Raw genomic sequence first — 12727 nt, 5'->3', positions numbered from 1 at the left:
CCTTCCTTTGGTCACTATTTTATATTCTTAATTTGCTCATAATGCTCCTCCGGTGTTCCTCCGGCTGGGAATTGTTCCTTGAATTGTTCAAGTTTCTAGTCATGTGGTATAGAATCCTCTTGTGTATTATACCACTCAAGAGCTTTTCCTTTAAGTGTGTATGGGAAAAATATGGCTTGATGCTGTTCTTGATTGTTCATTTTGACAATCTTGTTGAATTGTTTTACATGTAATTCTGAATCTTCTAACTTACTTCCTGTGAAAATTGGATATGTAACCATGCTTCTAATTTTACTTATTGGGTTGATGATTGCCATAGGTGGTTGTAGACTTTGTTGATTGAGTTGTTATTCTGGAGAGTCCGGATTTGAGTAAAACTCTAGTGCTGTATATTCTACTTCTTAAAATGCCTCAAACTCTAGAGCGTCTTTGATATTCAGTTCTTTGTTATCTTTGACTAGGTTGCTCAACTCGGCAACTTGAATTTGTTTATCTTCTTTGTCATACTTGTTTAAACTCGTTTCTAAAATTTGTTGCTGTTGTTGTAAGTTGGGGTTTCGACGTTGGACCTTAGTGTCAAAGTTGAAGTTTGTTACTGTATTTAATCTTGGCCCATTGTGGTTCCATCTTAAATTTCTCCTCCTTTGATTTATAATCCTTGTACTTTTAAGACGTTCCCTTGAACTTGACTCAAGTTCAGGTTCCTGTCGGTTTTTTGAACTCAAATTCCCAATTCGAATTTGTTGATTGACCTGTTCTTGATTTCTTAATTCTTCAGCTATTATTGTCTATCCTAAATGATGCCAATATGCTATAGTGTATAGTTTGTTAAGAGTGCTTGTTGGTAGCATTACACCCAGAGGACTTTGAAGAAGTCAGTAAAGTAATTTTGCATTCTCTTTAAAAACCTCTAAATCTAAATGTGTCAACAAACCAATGAACTTGTGGTTCAAAGGTTTCACACTCTGTTGCTGCTATAACTCTCGTCAAATCAATGTTGAAAACAAGCGTTAATGGTTGAAAAGTTTCATGTTTATGTATGTCTAAGAATTCGATATTTGTTTGTTGAAAGATGTATCCACAATTCACCCAAGTCAGGGTTCTTCGAGTTGCAAAGAAATCGAAGTAAACATATTTTTCTTTCAAAATTTCCTCATTTTCGCATTCTTCCTATTTGCTAGACAATTTATAAAAGAGTTGCAAAAGTATTTCTTGGAGTTTTAGAAAGAAACTGAAGCTTTGTTTCTCTCCTTTTTCTAAACTTTTGTCACTCTTTTTAGCATCATTTTCTTGGGCTATTTCTTCTCATTTCTTTCTCTCTACCACTGTGGCATTTTCATCCCTGAGTCGGAGTCTTGCTTTTGCTTGCTTGCAAATGTAGCATTGCCATTTTGGATAGCATTGCTTGTATGGTTTTGCACAATTTCTAAAACCACACAAAAGTGTAGCACACGTGGTTTTTACCCTTTATCCTATGGTGATTTACCATAGAATAACACCACGAAGCAGAAACTAAACCCTCTTTGTGCCACGTGATAGATGCCACATGTCACATGCCACATGTCTAAAGGAATGTGATGCGAAACTCAAGGTTCAAAGCCTTGGGCCACTGAATGAAGGAATGGTGCCAAACTCCCAAGCATGGAGCCAAGGAGTGATGGAACCGGACCACAGAGCAACTCCTAAGCATACAGCCCAAGGAGCAAAAGGACAAGAGCCTGGAGTGACTTAAAACAGTCCTAAAGCAACCAACATCCCAATGTTAGGACCAGCATGCAAAACGGAGCTAAACGGAGTTTAGCGCTATTTCAGCATACCGGTGGCCTAACGTGAGGATATGGGTACTCCACCAGCTAGCATGGAATGGAACTTGGGCTTAGACCCAAGCCGGACATAGAACAAGGACAGGCATGCAAGCAGAAGCTAGACTATGCCTCAGGTTGGTTGGCCATGCCTTATCTACCCACTATCCCTACTATACATTTGGAACCCCCCATAGCCCCCCGCCCCCCCCCTTGAGGAACACACACTTTGGGCTTTCACCCCAAGCCTCCCTTAGTATCAGGAGTTAGTCTCTGGGACAAGCTCAAAACTTACTAAATATGGAATGTCCCTAGATTGCGAATTTGGAGATGGGACGAACACCATTGTGTTTAGGACGATCTCTACATTCCGTAGATATGCCAAATGAGCAAATCTGGACACTTTCCATAAATAGCATTTGGGACCGAAATGAGACCAACACAAAGGGCATGATAGCGAGGGTATTTGGTAGACACGGTAAGCTATCATCTAGCGAATATTGAGGGACTAAGCTCAATATCGTGGGGGTTCCCAACACAAGGACAGGCATGCAAGCGGGAGCTAGACTATGCCTCAGGTTGGTCGGCCATGCCCGACCTACCCACTATCCCTACTATACATTTGGAACCCCCCATAGCCCCCCCCCCTTGAGGAACACACGCTTTGGGCTTTCACCCCAAGCCTCCTTTAGTATCAGGAGTTAGTCTCTGGGACAAGCTCGAAACTTACTAAATATGGAATGGCGTTAGATTGTGAATTTGGACACGGGACAAACACCAATGTGTTTAGGCTAATTTCTACATTTCGTAAATATGCCAAATGCGTAAATCTAGACACTTTCCATAAATAACATTTAGGACCAAAATGATACTAACACAAAGGGCATGATAGCGAGGGTGTTTAGCAGACACGGTAAGCTATCATCTAGCATTATTGAGGGACTAATCTCAATACGCGAGGGTTCTTGTCAAGCCAGTGCAAGACAGAGCAAAAGAGAACTAACAAGCCGGGTCAAGTATGCTCAGCTAAATAGACACTTAGTAATTCCTTCCTTATACTCATCCAGCTAAGTACAAATGCAAAGTCCAATTTACTAACACTTGAACAAGAGGGGCTAATAAAGGGAACCAGCAATACTGACCTCTTGCCATCGTGGCAGTAAGGAAAGAGTGTCCATAAGGATTGGCTGACAGGTAACTTTCGATACCTAAAGTCACATTCGCGACAAAAGGCAATCCTTGTATAATTTTTCTTTGGTTGTTTCCTTGTCACAAATTCTTGATATATTCGTTTTCTTCAACCTTGCTAAAAACGATTACACTCACACTCCAAATTTTCCATGACTTGGGTGGCTTCAATCTTCAAGTGTTCTTCATGTTTTCATGTTCATTAGCACTTGCTTGCTCTGATTTCTTGTCGGAGATTCTTCAAATATTCTGATGTGTAGAATATTCTTCATCTTCAACCTCTCACCAACAAATGGTTATGGAAGATGCTTGGACTTTTTAAGAAGTGGGCGATCACTAGATAATCGTAGTCTTCAAGCACTTGGTCTCTAGCATGATTGCCATGCTTCTTGCTATAGATTTTTGTTGGTTTTCTTTTTTTTTCGTTTTGTTTTCTTCTTTTTGTCTTTTTTTTTTCAATTTTTCCCTTGATTCTTGACTTTGGCTAAGGCTTCCAGTCTTTGTTCTTTAGGTACTCTTCACTTCTCCTATCCCACCGTGGTCGCCAAAGTGGAGAACTACAAAATCACTTATACAATGATCTTGTGAATCCTCTCTAATCTAAACTAGATCCAAACATAAAAAGGAAAGAAATATTTAGCCATGTGTTGTTGCAAAGATGTTGATGCTAAGATTAATCTACATCTCATAGCCTTGATCCCCAAAAGGCAATGAGTAAAATAGACATGGAAGAAAAAAGTAGATGTTAAGCAAGTGGAGTGTATGTTATTATGGGCAAGGATATAAAAGACAAAAAGGGGATAGGTTTGGCATGCTATCACCAGCCTATATAACCACTATATGCCTAGTCATCCAAGTCAGGAATTTAGACTGGGAGAAATCCTGATCTCAATTCCTAACTCAGGAAATGCTTTTGTGCCTAAATCATGATGCAAAATGCATGTACTTCTAGAGGCTTGAAGCTACTCTTTACCAACAATTAGTGCTAGTGTAACATCACATGTGCTTGGCAATAGTTGGGAGTTGGTTACAATTGAACTTTTTTCAGGAGGGACATTTCTATATCAGACCAAAGTCTCTTCATTAGTTTCGTCATTGGGTGGATGAGGTTGGAATGCAAGATCCAACAAGGTGGAGAGAGTTCTTCAAGGTTTCTAAGGAGCAGTTCATGACAATTTGTGAACTTGTTGCTCTGTTAATGCAAACAACATTGCCTCCAAATTTGAAAAACATTCCATCTAGATATGTTCTTGTTGGTAAACAAGTTGCCATTGTTTTACGGAGATTAGCTTTAGGTGATTCTTTTACTAGTAGTTTAATAGAGCATTTTGGTGTTTCTAAAGCAATTGTCTAGAAGTATTGTTAGAAGTTCTCCAACTCAACATTCCAGCATCTAGGATAATTTCTTGTGTGGACAGTAGATCTGTCAGTAGTAAAAATAGGTTTTAAGAGTTTCTGTGGCTTCTTGAATTGCTATGGTGCAATTGACTGCATGTATTTTGAAATTGAACTTCCTGGAAACACTTTTGCAAGTAATTATTACAACAAGGACAAGGATAACTCAATTATCATGCAAGCAATCATTGATAGTGAAGCAAGGTTCTTGGATATTTGAGTTGGAGATCCTGGGAGTTGCAATGAGATAACTATTTTGAGGAAGAGTTCATTCTATAGAAGAGCTCAATCAAGTGAGATTCTTAACGGACCAATAGTCTCAAGAGGCCAATACCAGATTTTGGGAGTATATCATTGGAGACTCGGGATACTACGAGCTTCTGTGGTTAGACCATTTCCAAGTGCAAATCAAACTAAATTGAGGGAAGCATTCAACTTTTACTTGTCGTCTTTGAGGATGGTATGTGAGAGAAGTTTTGGATTGCTTAAAGGTTGTTGGAGGATGTTTAGGAAGTTGGTTAAAGTTGAGACCATCACTCAATTAACAAGTGCCATAAAAACGGCTTGCATTCTGCATAACTTCATTATTGGTATAGGTGACATAAGGGAAATAGATATTGAGCCTGAGCCAGTGACTAATCAACCACAAAGCTGGCGACCGGAGCCTCATATCACTGTCAAGACCCCCAACAAGATCAAGACTGGAAAATGCTAAAGACAAAGAGAAAAAGCTAGTGAAAACAAAGAAGAAGCCTTAGACTGGTGTTGATTCAGATTGTGGAGAAATGGAACAAGGCTAACCTATATATACTATAGGTTGATGAAGCTCCACCACTCTTGAATCGAGGATGGCCTAAATATAGCTGAGGTCGAGGAGGCACCACATCATCATCAGGAATGTGGCTCGAGACTCAGGAATCGGGAAGTGTCTCGAGAGTCAGGAATAGGGAAGTGTCTCGAGAGTTAGGAATGTGGTTTGCAGGTCAGGAATACAGCGAGAGTCAAGAATGTGGCAAGAATTGGGGGATTCCTGACAGCACCCCCTCCTCAAGAACGAGTGGAACAAGGATGTGAACGAGAACGAAAAGGAGGATGAGATGAGTGGTGAAGGATGGGAGATGGAGAAAAAGAATGAGGACTAGGACGAGAAGGATAGCAGTGGTGGAAGTCCTGAACAAGGTCAGGAGAATGAATCAGGTTGTCCGCAGGTTCCCAAGTGCGTTCCTCAGGTCCGTAACCCTTCCAGTCCACCAGATAGTAGAGTTTAGACCGTGAAATCTTGGAATCAAGGATGTCCTGAACCTCGTACTCAGACCCATCCTTGAGCTGCACTGGTGGAGGTGGAGGAATGACCCAATTTGGAATAGGACTGGGAATATAAGGCTCAAGGAGAGAGGAGTGAAAAAAGGGGTGAATTTGATATGAGGAGGGAAGTGCAAGGCGATAAGTGACAGGATTAATGATGGCAGTGATAGGGAAAGGACCAAGGCATTTGAAATTGAGTTTTGGACAGGGCCTGGTGGTGGAGATATTTTGCCTAAGGAGCCAGACTTTATCCCCGATATTGTAAGGGGGACAATCCTGACGATGGACATTGGAAAATGTTTTATGAGATTCCTGAGCACGATGGAGGTGGAAGGAGATGGAGTTGTGGATTTCCTGGAGGTTGGAGATAAATGCCTCAGAGCGGGGATTTGAACGAGAGGATTCAGATGGAGAAGGAAGTGAGAGATTGAATTGGGGATTTCGGCCAGAGTTTGCAAAGAAGGGGGAAACTCGAAGAGAGGAGTGAACAGAGTTGTTATAGGAGAACTCAGCAAGAGTTAGGATATCGAACCAGTTATCCTGATGATAGTTGATGAAGCACCTCAAGAATTGTTCCAACGTCTGAATCGTTCGCTCGGACTGCCCATCAGTTTGAGGATGATATGCCGAAGAGAGGTTGGCCTTCACTCCAAGCAACTGCAAAAACCGTTGCCAGAAATGAGAGATGAACTGAGGCCCCCGATCTGAAACCACATCTGTAGGAATCCCATGAAGTCGGAAAATTTCCCTGAATACCAGTTTTGCCATGTTCTCACCCGAAAACTCCTTGGTACATGGCAAGAAGTGCGCCATCTTTGTGAAGCGATCCACCACGACTAAAATGCTGTTGAAGCCTCCAGAACTCGGAAGATCACTCAAGAAATCCATGGAGATGGATTCCCAAGGACCTGAAGGGACCAGAAGGGAACGAAGCAAACCTGAAGGAAGGTGGCGAGGTACCTTATTCCGGGCACAAGTGTCACAGGAGGTAACAAAAGCTTTGATGTAGTCGTCCATGTGAGGCCACCAAAAGTCCCGTGCAACTAGCTCATAGGTTTTCGCAATGCCGAAGTGACCAGCAGTCGGGCTATCGTGGCACGCCATCAGGACCAACCTTCGAGCATCACCTTCAGGAACGTAAAGCTGCTCCCCACGGTACAATAAACCATCTAAGAACTCGAACTTGTCAAATCGCCGACAGTCGGGAGTCACTGGGTGTCCAGCCTGAAGATGGGGGAAAATGTCGCTAGCGAGATCATCGGATTGAAGATCGTTTCTGATTGCATCCATCAAGGAGGAGTCCTGAGGGGCCAGGGAAATTGCCATAACTTGAAGCCGATCAGGACCGAGGATAACTTGATCCTGTTGATCGAAGGCAGGATTACCAGGCCTGAGACTGAGATAGGAGCGCCTTGAAAGAGCATCAGAAAGGCCTTGAAACTTTCCAGGTCTGTACTTGATAACAAAGTCAAACCGACTTAGGAATTGTGCCCACCTTGCTTGACGATGGCTTAAAACTCGGGAAGTGGCAAAGTACTCAAGATTTTTGTGATCCGTCCAGACTGTTGTTTGATGGCTCGCCCCCTCCAAGAAACGGCGCCACTCTCCAAAGGAATCCACGATGGCAAGGAGCTCCTTGTCGTGGATTTCGTAATTGATCTCCGCAGGCTGGAATTTCCGAGAATGGAAAGCGACCGGATGAAGTTCGTGATCCGCTCCGAGTTGAGACAGCACAGCACCAATGGCAAAGTCGGAGGCATCAGCCTCGATGAAGAAAGGTTGTGAGGAATCAGCATGGATCAAGACAGGAGCAGAATTGAAGGCCGCCTTGAGTGTGTCGAAGGCCTGCTAGGCAGCAGCAGACCAAGAGAAGGGAACATCCTTGCGAGTGAGATGTGTGAGAGGAAGGACAATGTCAGAGTAGTGAGCAATGAATTTGCAGTAGAAGTTGGCAAAGCCAAGGAAAACCTGAACGTCCGACATTGATTGTGGAGGCTCCCATTCGAGAATAGTCTTGACTTTGGCAGGATCCATCGTGATACCCTCAGGAGTGACAATGTACCCAAGGAACTCCACAGACTACTGATCAAAGGAACATTTCTCAAGCTTCGCGTATAGGCCGTGTTCTCGCAGCTTCGCTAGCACCTTGCGTACATGTTCGTCATGCTCCTCCTGAGTTTTTGAGTAGATGAGGATGTCATCGAGGTAGACGATCACCATCTGATCAAGAAACTCCCGAAAGACGTCGTTCGCCATGTGTTGGAAAACTGCTAGAGCATTTGTCAAGCCAAATGGCATGACAGTGTACTTGAAGTGGCCATAGCGGGTTCGGAACGCAGTCTTCCATTCATCACCAGGCCGGATCCGGATCAGGTTGTATGCTCCACGGAGGTCGATCTTGGTGAAGAAGCGGGCACCGCCGAGACGTTCCAACAGGTCCGAGATCAGGGGCAGCGGATAACAGTTCCAAACAGTCACCTTGTTCAAACCTCGGTAGTCGATGACTAGCCGCAAGCTCCCATCCTTCTTCTTGACAAAGAAGACAGGTGCTCCAGCCGGGGACTGCGAATGCTGAATGTAGCCCGAGGCAAGGTTCTCATCCACGTACTCTTTGAGGGCCTTAAGCTCGGACGGGGATAACCCGTAGATAGGCCCCCACGGAGGTGACGCTCCTTCCTGTAAATCAATGGGACAATCATAAGGCCGATGAACAGGCAGTACACTAGCTTTTTTCTTGTCAAACACATCCCCAAAATCCCCCAACAAGATCAAGACTGGAAAATGCTAAAGACAAAGAGAAAAAGCTAGTGAAAACAAAGAAGAGGCCTTAGACTGGTGTTGATTCAGATTGTGGAGAAATGGAACAAGGCTAACCTATATATACTATAGGTTGATGAAGCTCCACCACTCTTGAATCGAGGACGGCCTAAATATAGCTGAGGTTGAGGAGGCGCCACATCATCATCAGGAATGTGGCTCGAGACTCAGGAATCGGGAAGTGTCTCGAGAGTCAGGAATAGGGAAGTGTCTCGAGAGTCAAGAATGTGGTTTGCAGGTCAGGAATCCGGCGAGAGTCAAGAATGTGGCAAGAATTGGGGGATTCCTGACACTACGGAGCTTAGGAACATTCTCATTACTTATATAGTAGACTTAAACAAATCCACTTGAAGCTCACGAATTTATTTATTTTAGCGTGCTCACAGATACAAGTTTTGTTTTATTTTTCCAGGTTTTTATTCGGAGATTTCAGTATAGGGCTTGAACGTGGGCGCAGCAGAGAAGTTGGCTGAGAGCAGAGAGAGGGGGGCTATGATGAGTTTAGAGTCACAGCTGCTGCCAGTGTTGGTCTGATTCTAACAGTCAGGTTCGTTTCCATTCTTCTCATAGGGAAGGTTTTAAAATGATTAAATGATTGCATGTTGAGTCGTCTTGCAGCAAGAGGAAGAGGGAAGAAAATGATTTGGAATGGCGCTGCAGAAGACGCTTGGAAATGCAGCTTGAGGCTGATGACGCAAGGGAATGCAGCTTGAGGCCATTGAAGCTGTTCTATCACTAGAAGTTGGGATCCTACATGGTTTCCCAACGAATTCTTTGAAATTCCCAATGAATTTGGTGGTAGGGCGGGTGGTAGAAGGCCTGGATGTTGTCCGGAAAATTGTGAGTACCAGGGTGGTCAAAGATAACACAAACAATCTTTACTTCCAGTATGTATTTTCTTCTCTTTGTTCCTTGGGAAAAATCTCATCTTGAATCCCCACAGCATTGCCAAGCTTATAGGCAATACCTGAGCAGTGGTCATTGAGAGGGGATTCAATCAACCATACACAAAGATTGTCATTTGGCAGTGTGGCATTCTTGGTACTTACTCTTGCAAAGTTCTTTTTTTCTTTCCTTTCAATCTAACTCTGATCCATTTGTGTTTCTATTGCCAGACAACTGATACAAACAGCTTTATATGAACGCTCATGTCCTTCCAACAAAAATGCTCTATCTAAATTGATGGAATCGATCCAAGGATATTGGCAGTGGCAATGCAAGGTGGGAATGCTGATATAGAATTGTTAATCAGGTAAATCATCACATCTTCATCAATTCATCATCTCTCTCGTTGCTTCAGAGATAGTAATCAGTGACACTGTAAACTACAAAAGTGAAGTTCATGAATAAGAAAATGAATTGACTTACCCAAGAATCAGCAATTTCAAACAAGGCTTAAGCTACTTGATCCACACTCTTCACCATCTGGCTATCCACAGCCAGAATACGCTCCATGAATTTTTCCTTCTTCAGATTATGACAACAAATTTCCTTCTAGCTATTTTCCATTGTATCAATGAGGCTCACATTGTTGTTACACAGCGCTCCTGCAAGTTGTTCTGCAAGTTGTGTGTAGGACTTCTTCCTCAACCAGCTTGAACCAATGAGATTGGCATTGCCCAGGCAAATGGTTGACACCATATGTCAAACAATAGCTGAAAACTTTGTGAATGACTAGAAGTCTAAAAAATCTAAAACTTACTTGGAAACTTGTTACCAATGAATGTTTGTAGTCTTGTGCCTCCTGAATGCTACCTCGCTGCTATAAGAAGAAATCATGCTTCTTTGCTTCATTCAGAGCCAACAATTCATTTAAAGACCAATGCCCTTGATTTTTAATTGGTTTCAGAGGCTTAAGTGGAGTGGGAGCAGTAAAATTCCCCTTGCTGAATTAAGAACCATCATACAGAAACTTTTGCTGACATTGAGTGGAGAACACAATCTCCAAATTGTTCAACTATTGCTCTCCCATTCTACTCAAGACTCTAAAACCATGAATTAATATGTCAGCAATAGTGGCGGGAGGAAATAACTGTATCAACATCCAATGGAGCCTTTGTAAATATCAAGAATGGGCTGAGGCCCAGCAGAGAGGATAACATATGGAACTCAGAGGGGAGAACATATGAAGCATGTCGGGAGGCAACGAGGGAGATAGGATACAAGGAAGGCAATGGGAACGAGGTATCAAGCCCATCTCCACCCGCACCTCAAACGCAAGCATTTCACACCACTACTTCCCACTTTCAACAGGAGCTCATGATAGACTCTCACCGGCATGGTCTTGAGAATCTGGATTGCCACGCCTAGCATGGCACTGATGTGGAGCAGGAGGAGCGCAGTGCTGCTGCTCAAATTCACAACAGCAGCATTGGATCTTGCGTTGCTGGCTATAGAAAACCCACTGCACTTAACACTCCAGATAGAATTCTGAAGACTCTCCTATGCCCAATCTCTGTGCGTCCCGCTCTCCATCCATGGGGGATGGGGCGGGTCGAGGAATGGCTGGATATCAACAATCGATGTTTGGGTCAACACATCAAAACAGTGAAGAATCAAGTCTGAACTGCTCTGAAGATGTTCTCCAGCATCACATAAGGCAATGCATCACTCACAAGGCTGGACTGGCATGTTCCACAGCATGCATCCCTCGATTCATCTCCCCGTGGTTTTTGCATGCGGTAAGAAACGTTGCCCATGCAACTCCATCTGCTGGCAAAGGCATATTCTCCAGGACATCCTCGGCCTCTTTCAATCGCCCTAGTCGTCCGAGAGCATCAACAATGCAGGTGTAGTGGTCTTGTAAAGGATCCAATCCATTGTCAAAGCTCATTGCCGTGAAGTAGCTTACTGCTTCCTTGACGAGCCCCAGATGGCTACACGCCGTCAAAACGATGGCAAACGCTGCTTTGTCGGGGTCAAAGCCGTGAAGAAACATCGCCCAAAAGAGCTGGATCGCAGAATACGCATGCCCGGTCTGGGCATATGCTGCAAGAATCGTGTTCCAGGAGACCAAGTTCCAAGTTGGCATCTCATCGAACGCTTACTTAGCATCACCAATATTTCATCTAGAGCATATACCACTAGACTTGTGTTCCATGAATAGGAATCCCAGCAGCAAACCAAAGAAAACGCCCGGATCGCCTCTTTGAAACGACCTCTCTGGGCATAAACAGCGATTATCGCGTTCCATGAAACAAGATCTCTGTGTGGCATTTCTTCAAACAAGTGTTTTCCTTGATCAGCATCACCGTTTTTCGCGTATGACGTGATCATAATCGTCCACGAAAGTACGCCGAGCTGAGGCATCCTATCAAACAAACTCTTGGCTTGAATCAAATCCCCATTTTGGGCATAGCAGCAGTGCATCGCCCCCCAGAGGATCGCGTTTCGGTGGACAATCTCCTGGAAGACATCCTCCGCCTCCTCACGAATCCATTCTCCGCAAACATGACGAGCATCACCGCGCGAGTGATGCTGCTCTTCTCGGGCATGGAATCAAACGCAGCCTTCGCATCGACCACTCGCCTGTGCTGCGCGAAACCCTGCACGAGGATCGTCCACGCTACCACATTCGTCTCGGGCATCCGATCCAGCACTTCTCTCGCTCGCCCAATCTCTCCGCCGCGAGCAAATCCCCGCAGCAGCGCCGCCCACGTCTTGCAGTTCCTCTCGGGCATCGCATCAAACACCGCCTTGCTCGATCCAATCCGCCCCCAATCGCCCAGCGCCTTGACCATCACAGTGGAGGAAACTACGTCCCACACCGCCATTCGATCGAACGCTGCCTTGGCCTCCCCCGGATGCCCACTCTCGGCATACGTAGTCGCGAGCGCCGTCCACGACGCAATGTTCTTGGCCGGCAATGCATCAAAGATCCTTCTCGATTCCTCCAAATGCCCACACCGCGCGTAGACAACCAGCGTTTCATCCCACCAAGACGATGCCTTGTGAGCTACGCGCGCCATATTTTAAATCCGGGAGATTATTCGAGGTATATTCATCACAAGGCCTTTTAAAGAGTTTCCTTTCTCTAGCAACTTTAAGGAGCTTCCTCGCTTCGCTCGTGGCTCCAAAGAATCACCCCAGCCAAAAAAAATTCCTCCTTCCACGACTACTACTTCGCTACACTGCTCTACCAAAATCCACCCAGCAACACTACTTACTTGTGGAGTGTGATTCACAATTCCACCTCTTGCAAGTCGTCTCCAAACACTCCG

The 12727-nt window shown here is 44.4% G+C and overlaps 1 protein-coding gene across 1 annotated transcript; it reads right to left on the bottom strand.

Moving 5' to 3' along the window:
* Positions 1 to 11842: 11842 nt before the first annotated feature.
* On the bottom strand, positions 11843 to 12475 carry LOC112348155 (pentatricopeptide repeat-containing protein At2g35030, mitochondrial-like). The gene has a single exon (XM_024680250.1). It carries the CDS (start codon positions 12473 to 12475, stop codon positions 11843 to 11845), a length of 633 nt encoding a protein of 210 aa, XP_024536018.1.
* Positions 12476 to 12727: the final 252 nt, after the last annotated feature.

This window comes from Selaginella moellendorffii, unplaced genomic scaffold (genome assembly GCF_000143415.4).
Source record: "Selaginella moellendorffii unplaced genomic scaffold, v1.0 SELMOscaffold_27, whole genome shotgun sequence".
Classification (NCBI taxonomy): Eukaryota; Viridiplantae; Streptophyta; class Lycopodiopsida; order Selaginellales; family Selaginellaceae; genus Selaginella; species Selaginella moellendorffii.
This window is presented reverse-complemented; position numbering and strand designations above follow the sequence as displayed.

What these genes read in the sequence shown, in the direction of transcription:
- LOC112348155 (XM_024680250.1), bottom strand. Translation starts at nt 12,475, where the DNA reads ATGGCGCGCGTAGCTCACAAGGCATCGTCTTGGTGGGATGAAACGCTG.